At 39.4% G+C, this 21,612-nt stretch overlaps 1 protein-coding gene across 1 annotated transcript in view; it reads left to right on the top strand.

Annotated features, from left to right (window-relative positions):
• Positions 1-1,373: 1,373 nt before the first annotated feature.
• The window catches only part of POU6F2 (POU class 6 homeobox 2), a 302,801-nt gene continuing 282,562 nt past the window's right edge, over positions 1,374-21,612 (top strand). Inside the window, exon 1 of the mRNA XM_030487466.1 lies at positions 1,374-1,478. Coding sequence (XP_030343326.1) covers positions 1,374-1,478 — 105 coding nt within the window. The remainder of the gene's footprint in view (positions 1,479-21,612) is intronic.

Raw genomic sequence — 21,612 nt, 5'->3', positions numbered from 1 at the left:
TTGATATTCTCGCATTTCTTTGGCTATCACATACTAAGATCAATAGTGTCAATACCTTTAAAAATGAGATAACTTCAAAGTATTGCCAGAAACTTACTTAGAATGGAAAGGGTGCATTATATTAAGCTTAGAGACTAGACTGCTTTTTTTCCCCTGCATTTTTGCTTCTGACAGTCTTTGAAAAGCCAGTTACTTGCACTTGTAACAGAAATGCCATTTTAGGAGGGCAGAAAGATGCTCTAATATTTATATGAAGCTGTAATACAGCCAAAATGATACGGGCTGTTATTCTACTATATTGCCAGAGGACTGTATTGATCTTCGAAGGGTTAAAGTGCTACCGGGTTACATTAATGTCACCCTTCAGCAATCACTGGCCAATAAGGTATCAGCAATCAATGCTGCAGCGTGTTGTTCACGACACTCAGGTTTTGGAGACAAGTGGCTGATGTATTTTGACAAGAAGAAAAAACAGTCTTAGAAATTCTTGCAAATCTTAACTCAGAGGGGAAGATATCTGAAACAAACTGCTTCCATTAGAAAAAATGGTAATGTTTGCCTTCATAAGTAACAACATTTTATGTCAGTTCAGTGGAGCAGTGAATGAACCAAAACTCTGCTAACCTTCAAAATGGAAAGGATTCCGTAAGTAGGATTTACATAGTCTGAATATTTTATATTTTGAGTGCTCATAACAGCTCGCATAAACTAATACTTATATATATATATTTCCAATAAAGAAAACATTTGACTTGTGGTGGAGTAAAGCAGCGAGGCACGTTTTGGCTCGTGACAGACACAGGTTTCTCAGCCTCTGCTCCTTTTTTTTTTCCTGCTAGTAATTTTCTTCTATCAAGTTCTCATAATTTGTGCACACCCAAAGAAGGCAACGCGAGCCTCTTCACTTTGACACAAAAGAAACTTACAGAGAAAAAATAATCAGGAACTCAAACGGCCCTAAAGTAGAAGTACAAAGGGGGGAATAAAAATCAGAGGCTGCGAGAGGACGCGAGGGGTTAAAGTTCTGACCACTGTCTGCATGTATAAAATTATATCACCTTATCTGAAAAGTTTAGGCTCAGAAGAAAAGCCTCGGTTTAAAGCACCTTTTAGGTTTATTAAATCTTTAGGCTGAAGATTACAGCAAGTGTTTTGTCTTTGGTGAGTAGCTGTTTGTCTCACTTTATTTACTTGGTATTGGGTATTTGTCAATGTCATTTCATATCTGCAGAAAATTCGTACATTCTATGGAAGTATGTATGTGTGTGAGTGTGCTGAAGGTCACATGACTGTTTCATCCTATTTGGTGGAGCAGCTTGACTTTTTTTCCCTTGCTTTTGGTGATGGTTGTGAGTGCAGAAGTTGATTGACAGATGCATGCCAGAAACCCCCATTCTCCTTTTCAAAGACTACATATGATGGATTGCGATCTTTCAGCTCAGCAGGACACAGGGACCATGCAAGCTGTAATTGGTCAGGTATGGAGTCAGCCATTTCTCAACTCCCCTTTTATTTTTTTTTTTTTTTCCACAAGGGTCTAACCATATGATTCACATAATTCATATTTACAGTACCATCTTTCTATCTGTATCTTCAGCTACCAGCGAGTGTAGGGCTGAAAGTGAGAAAGGCAAAAGAACCACAATGATCTGGCCAGGGAATCACTAGTTAAACCTAAAATACCGTGCTTTTCTCCTAATAAACCCCGGTTATAATTTAGCCTGAGCTTTGCCAAATCAAGCTGTTTATTAATTTGCTGTCGTATTTTGTTTCAATGTGCTAAAGTAGAAGGAGCGAGGAGTGCAAGTGTTATGTTTGCTGGGGAGTTGCTTTCTATTTCTAATGCTGTTCATTATTTCTATATTGACTGTATTCCTGTACTACAGGCTGTGGATTTTATTATTATTTTTTTTTTTTTCTCTTTTCCTTTTTCTTTTTTTCTTCTTTTACTCCTAACCCAGATAATGTGTGATTGAGCTTGGTAAATGTAGTAGTCTTTGCTGCTGCAGAGGGACAGCCTGCAAATTAAACACTGCCACAATCTGAAAGGTCCAGGTGGTCTGCTCGTGCTTCCTAATGCAATCCAGCACAACAGCTTTAATAAACAGCTCTATTTAGTTCTCCCTCCCTGTAACCAGGGAAGTGAACTGGTCTGGGGCTGCTGTGATGAAATGCCAGAAGAATATCTCTCAAAGGCCTCACAAGCTGGTTTTTAGAGCTTTTCCGTTTTGTCGTCTTTGTCTTCCAAATGGGTCAGTGAGTCCTTCTCTTTCTGTTTTGTGATTTCTGATAAGTCTGTAGTTTTTATGTGTGTGTGTTAACCGTGCTGTTTTGAGCTTTAGCCAGAAGAGAGAAGAATCATTGCCTTTTCATTTGCTTTCAAATAATAACCTGAAGTGGGGAAAGAAATGAAATTATTTCTGTCCTGCTGTACAGGGAGGGCTGTTTTCCTGTGAATGCAGCCGGAGTCAGAGGAGGGTGTCTGTCTTTCTCTAACAAAATTTCAAGTGCTCAACACTTTCTCATTAACCACTGACTTGTAAATCAGTCTCTGGCAAAGGGTATTTTTTGAACTCTCAAAAGTTCGAGGGGTTTTTTTTTTTGCATATGTTTCCAGTGTAGTGAATGCATGCTGCTGAGGTGATGACATAGTATTTGTGTTTCCTATATGTTGATACAATGGTGGAAAAATACGCATCCTACGCACTGTTTTCAACTAAATTATGGCAAAGCACAGAAGTCCCTCAAAGCACATGGTTTATTAATACCATCGTACACAGTAATGCATTTCTGGGCGGAAAATGTCAAATATGTAATACCATGTTTACCACAGACTTTTATTGCTTTAAATATTTTAAAAATAGAAGATACATTTTTTATTAAAAATCCCCCAAACATTAACAGCTTTCTATTAGGCTGCTTCTACCTAAAAAGTGGGGCATGTTTGCCACTATCACCCTGTGTGAAAATATGTATTTTAGAGCGGGTTAATTATCTTTTTGTCTAAACTTGGTCAGTCTTAAGGAAATCTATTTAATGCTTCTAAGGCAGATACAATGGCAAGGTTTTCAGCAAGTACACTTGCCAGAAAACGTACCCTGAAACCTTGATAAATCTCAAAGCCTGTAATATCTCTTTAATGTAACTTTTGCTTTGGCATATAAGAAAGTGTAAGTTAGCTATTTTATGTTTAAAGCTTGCTGGCTCTCAGAAAGTGGTTTTGAGGCTGGAAAGGGTAGGAGCATGGGGTTTTTTTTTCTGTGTGTAACATTCCATATTTCATCAATTAAAAAAAAAGTTCAGTGCATGTCTGGAAAAATGTTTCTATGGTGTGTTAGTGTATTTCCTTTGCTCAAATCAGTAAAAGGGCACCGACTTCAAAGAAAAATACATTTAGCTATCTGAGGTGACTCACTTCTTTGGTTTTTTAATGGCAGAATTTATGGATATTATTCTCGTGCAAGTTCATGTCTTAAGTGTTGCAAACATTTATTTTTAGACCTGTATGTGTGCATATTTCTATATCATACAGATAAGTGTGCACATCCAAATGTGCTCCTAAATCCACAGCATTTTCAAGTATGTTTTTGTTGTGATTCATTGTCCAGTGGTTGGTTGTCATTAGCTACATATGAAGCTAGAACAGAAAGTTTAAAAATATTTCTGTCGGGTAGAAATGATGTGTTTTCTAGTTGTATAATAAAAGAGTTTAGTTAAAACTTGGGAAGCACAGAGCAATCAATGTAATTACCATACAGTGCTGAAAATAGAAATAGACTTCTCTATGGACTCTAATACTCAGCTGACAAGAGAAAATAACTATCAAAAGGCAAACCCTATGCCGTAAAATCTTTCCACAGTGTCAGACTATATTTAGGATTGATAAATAATAAAGATTTGCATATTTGGCATTTGTATTTTTTTAGAAGAAACGTTCTTTTCCTGACACTTTTGTTTTCGAAAAAGTTCTGCAGAGTCTTTGTTAACTTTCAACCCTCCAAAAGCAAAAACTGAAATAAACGTTTGTCATTTGGCCTTTTTATTTCAGAATTGCCTTTTTCTTCAGCTGTGAGAACTAAATTTTGTTTTGACTAATCCTGCAGATGTAGCTTTAAATTCAGTCTTGTTTGCCGCTAATGGAGTGTGAACTTGCCTAATTAAAACCCCAAACTATACATGTATATCTCTGCTCCAATGGAGATCAGAAACACTAGCAGTTATTTGTAGTTCAAACACTGGTCTGTGTATGACACGAAAGAAATAGCAGGAGCATGCTGATTTAAAGGCATTTTCAACAGCAAGTACTTGTACATCATTAAATGCATTTTCCACTTTCTTTTTTATGTATTTCATCTGTCTCCAAGCACCAGTGTCCACAGTGGCTCCCACTGGTGATAGCAATGGTAGGCAGAGCCCTACAATCCTGACCATTACCTAGCACCTGGGTGTACTGGCTCCAAGGTGCAGAATTGCTAGTATACCTTCCCTCTGGATTTTTCCTCCCCCAAGCAAACAATAAACCAGCCAAGTACTCTGAAGAACAACCTCCTTGCCTAGCGTGTCAAGATCTAGAAGCTCATTGCTCATTGTGATTTTGATTCATAACTGGAGTGTTTGGAATGAAGCCCCGATCCCTGTCAGCAATAGTCTGTAGCATCCTTCCTTGCACGCTGAACCATAATACCCATTATTTCTTCACATGTGTTTTGCTCTTATAGAAACTATTAGCTGGCTTTTTATGCCATACTCCTTACATATCCCGAGCCCATCTAAACGCACAGGTAATTAAATGCCTCATGTAATTATTCCAGTTGTGCTGTATTTTCTCTCCCTTATACGCTTTCTAAATCTGTACTGTACCTTTCTCTTCTGTTTTTTCTTTTCATTTTTACCCCCTTTTTTTGTTGTTTTTTCCTCTTTTTTTATTTTTTTCCAGACCTGAGCTTGTGAGTGACAGGTTAGTTCATCAGCATTACAGCCCTCCTGTTTTTGTCTCATCTCATGCAGACAGGTCACTGTGTCCAATCACCCTTCTGGCTCTGCTATCCCCAGGGGAGCCCGGGCCAGCCTGCCATCTTGATCCACCGGCCTGAGGGCCCAGGCTGGCTGCACATTTCTGTGTTCACTGGTTCTTGCAAATATAGGAAAACGGGAAGGGGAGGAGGGGGCAGCTTAAATTAGAGCTGTGTAAACTGAGAGGAAGTAAATTAGGTAACATTCTTCTTCAAATAAGCACGCGTTTGCAGTCATTATTGCTATGTTTGAGTTCTCCTTCTACATGTTAACCGTGTTTATTTTCTGTATTTCAATGGTATCCTCCATGTGATCTCATCATCTAGTAAAAGCTATTTATGCAAGGGTAAACATGCGCTCCTTTCCCATAGAGGGTTCTGTCCTGCAGCCCCATTTATGAAACTCATACATTGCAGCAGCCAAGGTGGGTCTTCGCGTTCTGTGGTTTAGCTTGTAGCTTTCTTAAATTTTGTTTTGTGTTCTTGCCCATGATTAACAACAATAGGGGATAAATGTTTGGGAGAAGCCATTCATTTCTGTAACTCATGGGCCACTTTTCTGAAGTTTGATCTGTGGTCAATGCTGTTTTGCAATGCAAATCAATACATACCCACGAGTTTAATTTTTACCAAATGAAGATCAGATTTATTATGTTTGTTTGTCTTGAGCAATCTTTAAGTGATTCTTGTAGTAGCAGGGCAGGTGTCTTTCTCTTGGCATACCCACTGCCATCTCTAATCTAATATACAGAAGTGCCTATGTCATATACAAACAGAAATGAACCATCTTACCCATACATTTAAGACTTACTTTTATAATACAGCGGGGAACTGTGCCCATTTGTGCACTGTTTGGGACAAATCCTGTTCTCTCTAGCAAGAATTAGACCCATCCCTGTAAGCATGACTACTTGCATAGGTAAGGTCAGACTACTTGTTCCCTTGTCTGCTTAGTGTACGTCCAGCACAGACACTGTTGTCCTTTACAGTCACCAGCAGTTGTTTTCAGCAGTTCAAGACTGTGAGAGAGACTTATGGACAGGTACACACCGACTGTTGTTTTCAGTAGTAAGAGAGGCAATGTAAACAATAAGAATCATGTTTGAAAAACTTCAAACCCATACTTTTTAATATTTATGAACAAGCTGCTACTCTGATAATGAAGCATTCCATCTCTGCAGAAACCCACTGTTTTATATGCTTCTAGTATACTGTGTCCTTAAAAATCATTATTGTAAGGAGATGCAGGAATGTGGCTGTAATATTTCACAGTATAAATATTTGTTGTAGAGGAGTTTGGATCTTGATAATTTAATATATGTAAATTCTTTGGTCCTAGGCCTGGATTCCAGCAAAAGAATGCGTTTCTCTGTTGACTTTTGTTTTTACAGCAGAAAAAATTGGATTTTTATCATTTTCATTCGTGCTTAAAAAGATTTCTCTTGTTTTCACACTAAAATCAGGTTCTAATTGAAATCAGCTCTCTAAAAACATCTTTAGTGATTTTTTCTTATTGAATTTCTTTATTCTTTTCTGTTCTGTGCTGTTCTGCTGTCTCATGTGTTAGTTTGTGGCTCAGGCCAATTAGAAGGTCAAATCTTTAAAAAGCTGTGATTTACACTCTGTATATTCACTATTATTCTAATTGTAAGAGAAAAATGAAGTATGTCAGATGACCTTCTTTAAATTGCTGGGCAAGCGACACTCGTCCTGTGATGTAGATTTTTATCTTTTGGCAATGCATTTACATTCAAGTACCTCTCCTGTGTTTCCTAGATTCTAGACCGATAAACTAAATACCAATCTGGGCCACTTTTGTAGGTACAGTACATAGAAGTGGCTGCACCGAGCCTCTTATCTTACACTGACCTGTAGCTCTAACAAGACTTTTATTTTTCTTCTCTGATCTGAACTGCAACTCAAATGGAAGAAAATAAAAGGACAATTGAAGACAAATCATATACAGCATTTTCAGCCTTAGACGAGGACATGGCAAGGTATTATTTTTGTCCTGTGATTTACATCTCTTCAGCGGCATTTGCTCGTAATGCTGCTTCTTACTCTGGCGTTGTAAAAATGGGAGGAAGAACCTCAGATCAGTCAGTTCAGAATATATAATGAGAGATATGTTTATCTCTCATTAAAGTTAACAGGACCTAAAGGTGTGCTTAAAAGTTGGTCGGCAAATCACTTAAGCCTGCAACTGCTGAATCTTTAGGTGCATAGTACGATACGGAACTCAGTGGGACTCTTCACGTAAATAACTCTTTGCAGGATCTGGTCCAACTTGCCTATTGAGTAACTGTCATTGCTAATAAAGGTAACAAAGTCTGGTTTAAATGCTAGCTAAAGAATTGCTATGCAAACGTTTTTGTAATTAGAACTGACTATTAGGATTAAAGATAGTAACTCAAGGCTCCTGAGCACTTCTATTCTTCGAGGATGTCAGGGTTACAGGTAAATGGACTATAGCTTCGGGGTTTTTGTTTCATCATTGGCTTTGAAACCTCTGTGATATGTAGGACTGTTTCTTCAAAAGAGAGAGATTAGTTGTTGATATTTGCTGCTGATTCTCTGTTGACTGGTAGTGCTGTTCCATAGGAGAGCGTCATCTAACTGTTAGATCAAAAGAAATTTTGAAGATCAAGAGGCTGTTCTAAATTTCGAGCCATTTTCAAAAGTGGGAGTGGGAGAAAGTTTACAAAAAAACAAAGGGGAGGAATGGGGGACCCAAAAGTCTTTATTCCAAGACACTCTTCCATGGGGAATGATATAAATTTTCTTAAGCTGTTTAGGTTAGATCTGGTAGTCACTAGTAAGCCTGTTTTTTCTAAGAGTGGTGCAATTTGCACGAGCCTTACTATATTATAGCAAAACTAGGTCCAGCACACTATTATGCATAGTCTTCCTGTTGCTCACATGAGTAATTGATGTCAGTAACGTTGGTTCATATACTTACAGTTGAGGATTGTGTTTCAGAGATGAGACCTTCGCAAATGGATCTTGCTCTCTGCGTCCAGCACAGCTGTCCTATGCCCCTTGCTCATGGGAATGGGGATTTAGAGGGTAGGAAACTGAGAGCTGTTCGGGTCAAAACAGACAGCTCTTGTCTGGATGGGCTTTCCTGTACCACATTGCTGCAAAAGAAATCCAATAATTTGATAAGCAGTGCTTCAAAATCTTACTTGCAAGAGTAATTTTTGATCCTGTGATATTTCCAGTGTGCGTTACCTCAATTACTTGCTACATGTGATCTCTTCCCATAGGTAACTCTTTCTAGGATAGGGCTCTGAATCCGCAGATGGGGAAGGACACTGTGAAGAGAAACAGGACCTTAAGCAAAAGCAAAAACCCTGAAGTTAGAAAGGAACTTCATGCTACTTCAGTCACTGACACCATCAAGCAATTTTTATTTTACAAGTTTCTATCATTTTCAAGGATCTCAGACTTGCGTGTGTTTAGAAGACATGATCCAGCTGTGTAATGGCACTTCCAAAAAGGAAATGATATAAGGCCAACAGTAAAAGACAAAAGTGTTTTTTTAGTCACCCCCTGCTATGGAAACAAGAGCTTCAAGCAATAGAAAATAACAGAGCACGAGGTTTTTACGAGCAGATTAGTGAAAGCCATGTTAATAGTATGACACAACAGCTGCTGTTAGACATATTGTAAGAGATAATTCTGTATCAGCACCTTGTCCTTTTCACTAAACTCTTTACATCTCTGACTGCTTTTCCACTTACTGAGCCAAGCTGGGAAGCTATAACCAGCCTTTTACTCGAGCTTTGCTCATGTTTCATGTGCAGTGAAGTACGGAGGAGTTTTACCAGAATAAAAAGTCTGTGGGGTTGTTGTGTTGTTGGTTGAGGGTTTTTTTGTGGTTTGGGTTTTTTGAATTTTATTTTTATTTTTCAAAAGCTGGAGGCTTTAGCCCGTTTCTAGAAGTTATCTTTGGGTAGGGGGAGGAATAAAGAATAATACTGAAAAAATGCAGCATAGATTAAGACTAAAGCAACTATAATTAATGCCTATTTTTTAAATGTATTACAATAGAGAACTGTGCCTGATCGTTACTGAATCCAGCTTTGGCAATAAAAAAGGGCTAAAGATGCAAATAACTCTGGTAATGTCTAAGTCTGACAGTTCTCAGGTACTATCATGATGGCTATAGCTGTTGGTACTGGAACCAGACGCTGCCAAGCGCTGAATGCTTCCAGAATCCTGGACTTCCCTCCGGCTTTGTTAGGCAGGACACTGTTCCAGCAAGGCCTGAATGTTTTCAGTCTTTTCTGAAGGCAGGATTAGGCTCTGAAGCACATGAGGGGAAATCTTTCATTTGGTATTTTTTTTTCCTACTCGGACGTTGTTAATGAAGGGAAAATGGAAAGATTTCCTGTGAAAAACTGTTCTGTTTAAAGTGGAATAAAATAATCTGGAATAAAGGAGAATAAAGCGGCTGTAGGAAACAAGCAGCCATTGCAGGATTCCTGGCCGTAGGTCTTACCTTCCCTTCACTGTGCCCATCCCTTTCTGTGTACAAAGCGTGCTTCACATTCTTCAAATGGCTTATACAAAGCAGAAATAATGTCTGCAAACAAGAAGCTCCCCCTCTTTTGAAGGAAAGGTTGAGAGTTGTGGCAATGTAAAAGTGGCTTCTAATGTGGAAGAATAAAGCAGAGAACATCAAACTCATTTCACTTAGTGTCAGTCAGGATTATTTATCATTATAGTCAGCGTAAACCGTGATCTCGGAGCTGAAACAATTTTGTCCATTAACAGGGAAAAAACAACCCCAAAAAACAGAATGTTCCAGCTCGGTTCTTATATCCTTAGGGTTGCAATATTGAATTCAGAATTGGGGAAGCTTAATCTTGCAGCCAGATTTGACAAGATGCTGGTTGAACAGTAGGCAGAAGTGATGGTTTTTGCGTTGTAATGCCCATGGTGGGAAATAAAGAAAGATAAGAAGATATTTCCAGAAGCCTGGATGCAGCATTCACCACCTGCTCCAGCTTCTTGCCAAAGTAGGCAAGAAAACCTGTGTGTGCAAGTTGGTGAGCAAAGCTCACAACTTCAAAGCCTGACAGAGGGCAAACTGGAGTGCTGTAAAACAGCAACGTGAGGGTTTGCAGTGGCTCTGAACACAGTTATCCTTTTGTTTGTTTCAGTGCTGTTGCTTATTTGAAGGGTGATCATGAAACCATCTAAGCACATCCACAGGTATCCCCACAGACTTAGCGGGGAAGTTCACATGAGCACTGTGTTGTGAATTAGACTATGCAGTACAAAAGGCTCGGATCTCAATTGGCCTTAATGGGATACAGACATGTACAGCTATAAAAAATGAGCCAGTTTGTCAGCTCCATTCAGTTAATCCTGGAGAGTAGGATTCGGGATGAGGTGGGGGGTGTGTCTGTAGGCAAAAACCTGGAGGCTACGCCTGAAGTAGACTTGGAGAGGTGAGCAATGGACTCATTGCTCATGTTTGTTTGGAAAATAAGGCCTGGATTTTGAATAGTCAAACAACAACAAGAAAATGCTGAAGGCTGGAGTTTATTCCCCTGAATATGCTGGTTTCTGTTTATTTTTTTCAAGTTCATGCTGGATTCTTAGCAAGAGGAGAAATTGAGGGTTGCCCCCTAACTAGGGATTTAGAATGACTCTGTAATGAATTTTAACCCAAGAGGCACTGTGGATACTCAGCAAACCTTTGCTCTATTCTGCTCATGTCCTTATGCTAGACCCATCACCGTAGTTATTAGATCTCAAAGATTACATTCTTTGATCTAGTGCTTTCTAAATCCTTAAACCACAGTTTATTTATTTAAAAGGTTATATCCAGCATTGGATTGGATTGTAAAGTACCCTTTGACTCTTTCATGAAGGACACAGTAGAAACACATGCTGCCGAAAGAGTATTTCCTTCTGACCATGAAGTACCACAGCATTTTATTGAATTAAGAACTGCACAAGGACCTGTGCTTTTCATCTGGCCAGTGTGTTGAGAATTTTTTTTACCTCATTGATATCACGATGTCTTTCATTTCTGATACAAAAGACATTTATTAAGGTACAGAGGTGAATTTCAGTTACTCTCTAAATTAAAAAAGTGCCAGAATAGCCTCATGTTTCCCTAAGAAAATAAAAACACACTAAACCTCAAACAGATGTTAAACATGAGTATGTTCAGGAGGTGTTCTTGGTGTCTCTTTTTGATCTGATGTTTGCCAGGATTTATCACAATTAACTCTGTGGAGCTAAAGAGAGTTACATTTGGGTAAACATGCTCACCTGAAGCCTTTAAGCTTGTTCCATCAGATTCAGAAGCCCTTACATGAGCAAATTTACCAGCGTAGTCTACAATGCTTGATTAAGTATGAACTGTGTGATGTGACTCCCAAGCTAACCAGCAAGAAGGCACAGAAAGCAAAAGAGGGCAGTAAAATTGAGCCCAGTGTGCTCCATCCTGATGATGCTAATTATAGTCTATGCAAACTGGTGTCTTTTTTTTCCCCCCAATCACTCTCGCAAGGCAAACTGTAAAAATTCTCATGTAATTTCCCTTAGTTCTGGAGAAACCAAGACTGAAATTGGCACCTGAAAAGAGAAAACTTATTAAAAATAGCTATTATTGTTTCATTTTTAAATGCTTGTGTTTGGTTATTGTTCTTTTTGGAGAAGCTCAGCCCCTGGAGATAGTAGCCTCATTCTACTTTATACTGAGACCTCTTTATACCATCTGGTAGTATAAACCAGCTGTAAAGTGGGTGTAAGAGTAATTTATTTATGTCTACTTCAAAGCTTTTTTGTATTTCCAGGACGGTGGAAAACCACCACAGTGTAAATGGGAATCAGGCCCAAATAGATGGACTGGAATTTCCCTTTTTTTCAGATGGAAATGAAAAAGAAAGAGGCAGAAATCAGACTGAGGGAGGAGAGGAAGGACTAAGCCTTATATAGCTATAAACAGGCATTCATTAACATCCATTCTGAATTGAAAACCAGACAAGGTAAAAGGGCTAAATCCTGGTTTAGGAGCCACCATCCATACCTTTGCTGGCAGTAATGAAAACCTGAAAGGGAGGGAAGTGAGCACGAGTCGAGCCATAGTAGTCAGTACCTGACAACACAACCAAAACAAAGCAGAGGAATTAATGTCAGTTAAATTCCTTCTTTCTGTACTTTAGAATTTCAGATGAATTCTTCAACTCCAAACCAAAGGGTGAATAAAAACGGCAAAGAGAGAAGAAACAAAACAAAGGATGACAGTTAGGCTTCATGGGAAACATCTTAAAATTTAGTCAGACATGGGAAAAAAATATTAAAATAGCACTTTTGGGGTTGACCCAAGAGTTTTCTTTGATATTTTGAGAAGCTTCTTACTCCGTTTTATTTCATAATCCCTTTTAAACAGACACATAGGAGGTTTAAGGGATTCTGTGAAGGTCGTGAGATATTTCTCTCTCTGCTTCCCCATTTTGTGAGAGCCCAAGAGAAAAATACTGGTGGGGCTTGTGGAACTTTCTGTAATTGAAGTAGGCCAGTATTTCCTACATTAAGGCCTTTGCTGCTGCTGCTCTTAGCATTTCCACCTGGTGGCTATCTCTTCCTAAGTATTTTGTAAGACAGTTTCAACTAAAATACTTCAGTGGTTCCCAAGGAGAATAGGAAAATAAGGGAAAGTCTTGCCCATTTTAAAGACACCCCATATTTAAGAGCAAAACTCTGAAGTTGGTGAGGAGTAGGAAGGCTGTGTCTGAGATGTCTCTTCTGGTATCCTGTGACAATCCGCCCATGTTTGATGATGTTCTAAGCCTTTGAGAAATGTAGTTGGCACATGTTTACTTGGCAACTCTAAACAGCTACATCCCCCAAAGCTTCACAGAAAATGAAGGTGTGAAAGGAGCCTCAGAAAGTCATCTGCACAGAGACAGGCTCAGGCAGTTACATCTGACAGGCATTTGTCTAAGTGCTTCCTGAAAAAATCCAGCAGCACCAATTCCACAGTATCCTCATGCTATTTGTGAAATTTAACTATCCTTGACTTAGCATCCCCTGTTGGAAAGTTTCCTTGTGGCAAAAAGAATCTTTCTTGCTCCAGGTTAAACTTGTATTTTCTTCCCTCTTTTAAGGCTATCAGATTATTTCTGTGTGTCGTTCCCCCCCCTCCCCCCCCCTTGAAAGGCCTATGTTCTAACTTGGCCTGCCATGGGGAATGGCAGAGATGGCACCAGGGACCCTTACTCTTCTAAGTACTCATTGACCACACTCTGGGGGAGATGGAGGACGAAGAGGTGTGATTCAAATGAAGGCAGGATGAGAGCCAGAGAAGATACAGGTATGATTGAACCAATGAGTGCATAAGTAGTCAACCAGGAATAGAGATTTGTGAGGGATGGAGAGGAAAAGTAGGAGTTTGAGGGAACAGTAGGTCCGAGAGAGGTTGGGAACTGTGAGGGGAAGTAGGGAAGGGGACTCGCCCTTGTGGGCCAACTGAGATGAGAGGAGTAATGGAGAGAGGACTGGACCTGGCTAGGGATAAAGACAGAAACAGAAAACCTGTGGGGCAGGTTCACTCGCTGTTTGGGAATTTCTGCTGACAAATCCCACTGGCAAAGCAGCTCAGTTTTCCTTTAAAAAATACGAAGCTACACAGGCAAAATGTGAAAAACATTGTTTGTATTGCTAAGCCACATAATTCAAATGAAGTATTTGTACAGTCATAATTTGTTTTCCTCGTAAATAAGTATAATAATAGACCTTGTAATTATGTAAACAACTACATATGCTGCAGGGATTAGATTCCTTTACTCTAGACTTCTATACTTCCACACCTCCACTTCTGTTCCTATAATAGTATTTGACAATATAGATAATATTTTATTATACTTCTTTCTGAATATTATATTTTATATGTAATGGTTTTTGGCTTTCTAGAAATTGCAGAAAGTTTATGTATGTATACATATACACACATGTATGTGTGTATATATATGTTCTGGGCCAAATTCCAGAAAAGTTGAATTTGATTTTAAATGTTGGGGGGGGGAGTTGGGGGGTGGATTTGCAGAATTTTTAAAGATTAAAAAAGGGGAAATTTTTAAAGAAATAGTAACTTTGAATTAAGCACTCAAACTGTTCTGCTTACAAAACATCAGACTGAAACATGAACTTTTTTTCTCTCTTTTTCATATGAATTGTAGGATTAAAGGTTCTAACACAGCTGAAGTTTCATTTTGAATGAAAAATTCCGCAGGGATCTTGCCATTACTATTTCCAACAGACAAAACCTATCAACTTACCCAGTAGTTTTACTAGAACAGTGACTGACTTCTAGATTTCTGGATATATGTAGACTCTGGTCTTTGTACAAAGCAGACCCATGAAACCCCTATAACAGGTGATACTTGGCTCTTAATTCTCCACAGCCTCAATTAGTTATTTACAATGTTCAAAATGGAAGCATTGCAAAGCCAAGTGTTTTTTCACTTCAAGTGCCTAATACAGTTCATTTATTGCAAAGTAAAAGCTTCAGGTTAGTACAAAGAAACAACGTTGGATTATCATTTGAACAAATATAATTGCTACTTTCAGCAGCTTGAAGTCACTTTAATTCCTGTACTACTCCAATTTTATCTCTGATGGGAGGGGATGATTTTCTGAAACTTATTTAGCTTTTCTTCAGCATTATTTACAATTGCAACTATAATCTAATGTATGATTTAGTAAGAGCATACCATCATACCAAAGGAGAACTGAGAATAAGTAGCTAATACAATCCACTTATGTGGGACAGACTGATGTGCAAAGGGAAAGGTGTAATTGCCAAGATGAGGGTTTGAAAAAGGCAGAATGAGAAGAATGGAGATGCAGTGTAGAAGGAGGGCATGGCAGCAACAGAAAAGGTGTTTTGATAAGGCTGAAAATTTCAGGTTGTTTTGGTTGGGGTCTTTTTTGGGATTTTTTTTTTGGGAGGGGTGTTTGGTTTTTGTTTTTTCTTTTGGTTTGGGGTTTGTGGGGGTTTTTTGGGGGGGGTGTGTTTTTTTTTAATAGGTTTCTTACAGTTTTATATATTGAACCAGTAGTAATAAGGACTTACAAAGCTTGAAAGATTAGGACTAGTAGCCAGGATTAGGCTGTGGCAGAGACCTGTGGGAAACAGCTGTGTGTAGGAAGGCTGAGGATAATAAAACTACATCATTGTTACGTCCTTTCTCTTCACCTTTACCCACACAGCATCTGCTCAGATGCAAGTTCAGGGATGCATCTTACCAAGCATCAGGAAAGCATGCTTGTGGTAGTGGTGCAGCAACAACTGAGAGAAGTGTAAAACCAGGGCTTGATCCTGTCACCCTCCTGTTCTTCACTGATACTTTGCAAAAGTTTAGCTGTTACCACCATTAATGTTAATCTCTTAAATTCCACTTTTATGCCTTAACCGAAGATAGATGGGCATAGGAATTGTATGGTTGCAATTGGGGCCTACAATGTTTCAGATAAAGGTTACAAAACTAAGAAGAAGTCTATGAAGCTGTCCTTAAAAGTGACTTACATCCAGAGCTGTTGTGTTAGCAGAGGCGTTGCTGGCTGTGGTACCAATCCCCTCCCTCAATGTGATTTAATGATTCTTTTGAAATTGCTTTTCTAAAAGACACATTATTTTTTTGGTCAGTATCCTCCTGCTTTGAATCAGCTCGTGCTTGGTAAATGCCACCTTGGACACACTGCATCTGCAGCTGTCTCAAGCACAAGTAAGGCTAGGGGGATAAAGCATATATATCAGCCCCCCTTTCATGCTTTCATCTGGTAAATGTCTCCCTTTCAGGCTAGAGAAAGAGAACTACTACTATAATTTGATTAAGTTTTACTAAAATAATACATTATTATGTGTTTTTCTTCACAAACGATCTAAGAGTGGGTTTCATACACAAGCTCACATTGGCATCTGGGGTGTGTATTTGTATCACTAAATCACTTTACGCTGTAGTCCTACATCAGTGCCACTGTGCTCAGGGACAGCTGCTACTGCTATCACACAGAGCAAATGCCAGCTAGGGACACCCAAAATTTGGGTCTTTAGCTCAAGGGCAGCATATACAAGATGTGTAAGTGCAATCATATCATGAAGTACAGTGGGGAATGAGCCATGAAATATACAGCAAATTTTCTAGTGAGGGTTATTTTTTCCTGTAACCTCCAGTTTTGCCACTCTGTGCAGTGACATCAGCTTCCTTCATTCTTACACTGTAAAATTTGGGCCCCAGAGTTATAACTGGAGCACTCCCCCTACAGCTCCTCAATCATGAGCAAGCTTAGCCACGTATATAATCCTTTTAAATTTAGACAGAAGATGGAAAAGGTGTAGAGGACACCAGCTGCACCTTAATTACACAAGGGCACTTATACACAGCACCTGTGGTGGAAATCAGGCAGCACCTTTACATAGGGAGGTGAAAGGTAGTCACTGCCCCTAAGGTTTGGGGAGCAGAGCCTGTCCCCACAGCCCCTAAGTGGGGCAGGCCACCATGCAGGATAGGATAGGATAGGATAGGATAGGATAGGATAGGATAGGATAGGATAGGATAGGATAGGATAGGATAGGATAGGATAGGATAGGATAGGGGCTATGCAGGATCAGGGCTGTGGGGAGCTGGAGGCAGCACAGCTGAGGCATTGCTGGGCTAAATGGCGCTGTGGGCAGGGTGTGAAGGCCACAGGTGTGGCTGCTCAGGGCCGTTAAAGCTGGGTGTTTCCCTGAGGAGAAGCCATTGTCTTACTTTATAAAGAAAGGGCTGTGTGAGGCAGCACTTCTGCTTTCAGGGCCCTTTAAACCTGGAATCTGGACTCATTTTGAGCCTGGATTTAGGAGCACTTTGGTTCATTTTTGAGGGGAGAAGATCTATGCAGGATGAGGGAAGGAGGGCTGAGGGAGCAGAGGAGGTGAGTGAATGTCTTCCATGTGCAAGTGCCCTCAGAAGGGGTGGAACATGGTTTCCAGTCCTGGGATCTACAAGCACACAGGCAGAGGCTTGATTTTAATGCAATGTCTTGAGGGTGCTCCAGGCTCCTGCTGCTCCTGGTACTTTCCAGTTCATGTAAGTATAACTGTAGCTGTGGTGGTGGGTGCTGCTTATGTACCTCTGGGTTAATGCTAATATTGTTGGACTGTGGGCTGCCTCCTCGTATGCATGAAATACCTAGCAAAGATCCTGTTGATTGTAATAGGGTCAGGTTTGCACTATATGTTCATCTGAAATTTGGTGTTGGAATAATTTAAAAACCAATTAAGTGCAAAGGAAGGGGTGCTCTGCGCTTCAGCCAGGGGCATCCATCTTGTCATCACTGACCCAATGCTGAGGCTCAGGCTTTTAAGTGGCACAGGAATGGACTGAGGTAGGTTCAGGGAGCCTTTTAGGCAGAGAATGTCCCGGGGAGTTCCAAATAACAATAAGAAATTGGTAAGAGAACTTATTTGCCCAGTCTTTATGAAATGTCAGTCACTTTTTTGGATGTGCTGTGTTCGGCTTGGTGTATTTGTTTCCTAGCTGAAATGAGTGATTAATGAACCTTTTCATTGGTCTCAAATATGAGGTAAAATGAGTGGAATTCTTTGCAGTTTTCTTCCAAGTTGAAAGGCAGTAAAAGCAGATTAAGCGTTAATGGTTATAGCATTGCTGAGTTTTAATTTGGCAGGGGAGGCTTTGCACTAGATGCATGAGGAGTGCTGGAGAAAATTTGGAAGCTGAATTCATTTTTGTTGCACTGGGAAAAGCTAATAGCATGTGGTGTGTAGGCAATCTGTGAGCAGCTGCAGACTTGCAAACAGTTGTTGATCAGGAAATATTTGGGAAACCATTCTTAAAAGATGATAATTTCTTTCTGAGTTGCTTCCTAAGTCAGAATTGTGAAACACAGATTGGAGAGATGCATGGTAAAGATGTAGCCTGTTCTCTGCTATGTAGTTCCAGCTTGGGAAAAGTGCTTAGCTTCTTTTTCTAGTTTTGGTAGTGTCTGACTTTGCCATGGATTATTGTTTAAAGGCTGGAGGGGAAACACAAACAAACAAGAAACCAGAACTAAACCACACAAATAAAGTTTCAAGACTGAGTGGGTTTTTTTTGATAGGTGAAAATCTTTTCTTCAAAAAGGAAAGATCTACCAGAGATGAAAAAGTAGAACATTAACGGAGAGCTTTGAAAGCTGTTTTTAAAAGGAACAAAGAGATAATTATTCTGCCATTGCACACAAGGGTATGGGTTTCATCCTTGTGTTTTTTAATATTGGGTTCTTTTCCCCGGCAGCCTGATGAAGGTATTGACATTTAAGCAGCAAAGATGAGAAAGCAAAGACTTACAGGTGCATCTCCATACCTCAGCTCTCATACCACCACTTGCAAAGTTTCTGTGAAGCTAAACCAGAGCCACAGTCAGGCAAAAATTGAATTATTTTGAGAATCTGTCCTTTGCTATGCCACATCAAGCATCACGTTACAGTATTATGAACAAGATTTCTTCCCAACAGAAAGTGTTTGGCTTGCTACAATTAGCATTCACTATGACTGCTTTTTTGCTCTCTACTGGTAGAGGACTTCTACTTCAAAGGGCTTTTATTCTTGGATAATATTATGTCAGTGCATCTGCAGCTTTCTTAAAGAATCTCTCTTTAGTGTACTTATATATTCTGAAGTGTTTTACAAATGCAACATTCTCCTGCTTCTGAGCCCTTCAGCTACCTGTAAGATGAAATGGAAAATTATGTAGTTGAGCCTAGTGATTTTACATGGTAGTGTTTATAGGGAAGCAGAGAACTTCTTACCAGTGGAATTTAAAGGAGAGCACCAATTTCAGCATGGAGCTGGGGCAGGATATCATCAGTGCTTTGTGGGAGATTTCCATTGCCTTCTGATAGGCCAAAAGGGGTTGGGAAAGGTAGCTCTCTAGTTGAACTTGTGCTGGCTGTGTTGTGCTGTGTTTATCATTTAGAGAATGGATCACAGATGTTAATGTGTGCTTAGACACATGGGGTAGTGTTTGGGTTTGAAACATCTATTCACCTCCTTATTTTTGTGTTTTCACCAGGTGCTTTTTCCAGTCTAGGAGATTGTCTTCCCTCAGGTCCTTTCCCAGTATTGCAGCTCCATTTTGGGTGGGTAACAGCATCAGTAGGTGGAGGTCAGGTGTGCTGGGCTCACTTCATATTCCTCCTTTCTGTAGTTCACAGTAGGCATTCATTCATTTCGAAGTTGCTGGTTCCTAGCAAAATCTGATAAAATAGGCCACTCCATTCTGGTACCAAAGGAAACGGATGCAGAGTGTGGAATGGCATGCGGATTTATTCCTGTTGACTTTAATACAGACCCTTGTTCAAAACACATGCTGTACGCATGGACATGGTTCTGATATTGTTGCTAAATGTGCTGGTATCAATATTGCTAAACAGCCCTCCATCATGAGCACAGTCAGACCAAGTGTAAATACTAATTAGGGCCTAATCCAAAAAATCTGAGTTTGTGGCAAGATTCAGTGTGCTTTGGACAGGTCCCAAGGTAAAGAATTAATCACTATTTTAGCAGAGTTCTGCCTCTGTAATTGAGAAAATTACTTTGCTAAAGAGGAACTATTTTGTTTACCTGAGCCCTCCCATGTTCCAAAGCTCTTCTGTTCTTACCTTGGTAGAAATAACATGTAAGATCTTAACAAGTATGAATGGACTGCAGAGGAGCAATAGCAGAAAACACTACCTTGCTGAATAAAGAATGCCACTTTTATAAATAAAACACAGGGCATTTATCCCACTTGACTCTATTGTCAACCTACAAACTCTATTAAGCTTGGTTAAAAAAAATCTGGGGGGGGGGGGGGGGGGGTGGAAAAGGGTGAAAATCCTGGCTTTAATAGAGTCACCAGGGATTTAACCATTAACTGATACCGCTTAGAGAATGTGTGTTAGGTAAAGGTGCAGAATGTCTATGCTGGGGACAGAACAATTCCAAATCTGTTCTGAAGGATCTTGGTGAACGGAGATTAGGGAGAAATTCCTATCTTCCAAAAGCTAGGTACTAATACCTGATGTACCATGAGGAAAGTTAAGAAAATAGCTGCTCCAAGACCTGAAGGTATGTTCATTCTCAGTGGTCTAAAGAATCCCATCTTCCGAGGATGAATCCGTTCACTGCTCCGTTTTGCTCTGTGACAGTACCTACATTTTAATGTAACCATTCACTGACTGAGCAGTGTAATGGTTACATTGTTTGTCTTATTCAACCTATGAAAACTAAGATGTATTCATATAAGGTGCTGGCTAAGATGTGTTCATGTAAGCCTCTAGACACACATAGACATTAGGACGCTTACAATCCTTACTGAAGTTTAACAGAATTAGAACCTTAATATTGTGATTCAGTTACTCTGAAGAGAAAGATACTTATTTTTTCAAGATCAGATTTAAACACGTTTTGATTTTTCCCCTCCTCAGAAGTTAGTCCCTTTTGTCTGATGAAAAGATTGTTGCTGCACAAATGGGAATTAGCACTTATCCCAATTTTTAGGGATTAGCGTAGAGTTAATTTACCTGAAAGGATTTGAAATGGTTACAAGTATTTCCTGAATTTCAATCATTACAAGTATCTCATAAATGAGAGACTTAATTTAAAAATTCATAGATTTGGAGACCCAGCATAAAACTGCTGCATGTTTCTGGTAGCTGGAGGGATGTTGCACTTGGTACAATTATATATTTTAATGGAAGAATTGCCTGGCGCACCTCCAGCAACATAATTTAGGGAAACTTTGAAGAATTTTCAATTTTCCAGTTGTACTTGCATGTTTTATGAATCTTGTAATTGTCAGTCAGTTTCTTCCTCCAACCTATAATTATGGTTAGACTTCTTAAAATGTGTGTCTGTGTGTCTTCTAATGGTTAATTTCTCATATGGCATTCATCTGCTTTGATTTAGGCATCTTAAGAATTATATGTCAATGTCTGAGCCAGTCACTCTAAAGCCTGTTTTCTTCCTAAGTACTGTAAGGGAGGGCAAGGACTGAGCTACAGTGGTAAGCCTTATAGAACTCTAGCAATTGTTAAGTTAGGAGACATGAATGGTGCCTTTCCTTACATAGCAGTTAAAAACAAATAATAGCCTAGCTGACAGGTTAGTTCTTGCAAATGAGTTTCCACAGCTTGCAACTTTGGCTTGATAAAAAGAGCATCTAAGCTATGGACCAGAGTTGAGGGTTGGAAATGCTTCAACTCTCCTTCATTGGAGGAAGAGCAAAACATGCGTTTCATAGCGCAGTTCATTTTAAATAGCCAAAAGCTTTTTTCCCTCCTATGAAGTATTATCTTGATTTCTTTTTTCCTGAATAATCTGGTATGTGAGGAATATGTTTCCCTCCAAAAAAGTTTTTAAAACTACCATGAAATTAATATTTTTCACAGAACAATACTGACTGTCATGTAGTTCTTATGGGAGTTGATTAGTAGTTGGGAAGGGAAAAGGCATCTTGCAAAAAAGTTCCACTTCTTTATAAAGAGCTATTTCCTATCAAGAATTACTTCACATTATGTGATCACTATAAAGTGACTAGTGCTGGGCAATGCA

This window comes from Strigops habroptila, chromosome 1 (genome assembly GCF_004027225.2).
Source record: "Strigops habroptila isolate Jane chromosome 1, bStrHab1.2.pri, whole genome shotgun sequence".
In the NCBI taxonomy this organism is placed as follows: Eukaryota; Metazoa; Chordata; class Aves; order Psittaciformes; family Psittacidae; genus Strigops; species Strigops habroptila.
This window is presented reverse-complemented; position numbering and strand designations above follow the sequence as displayed.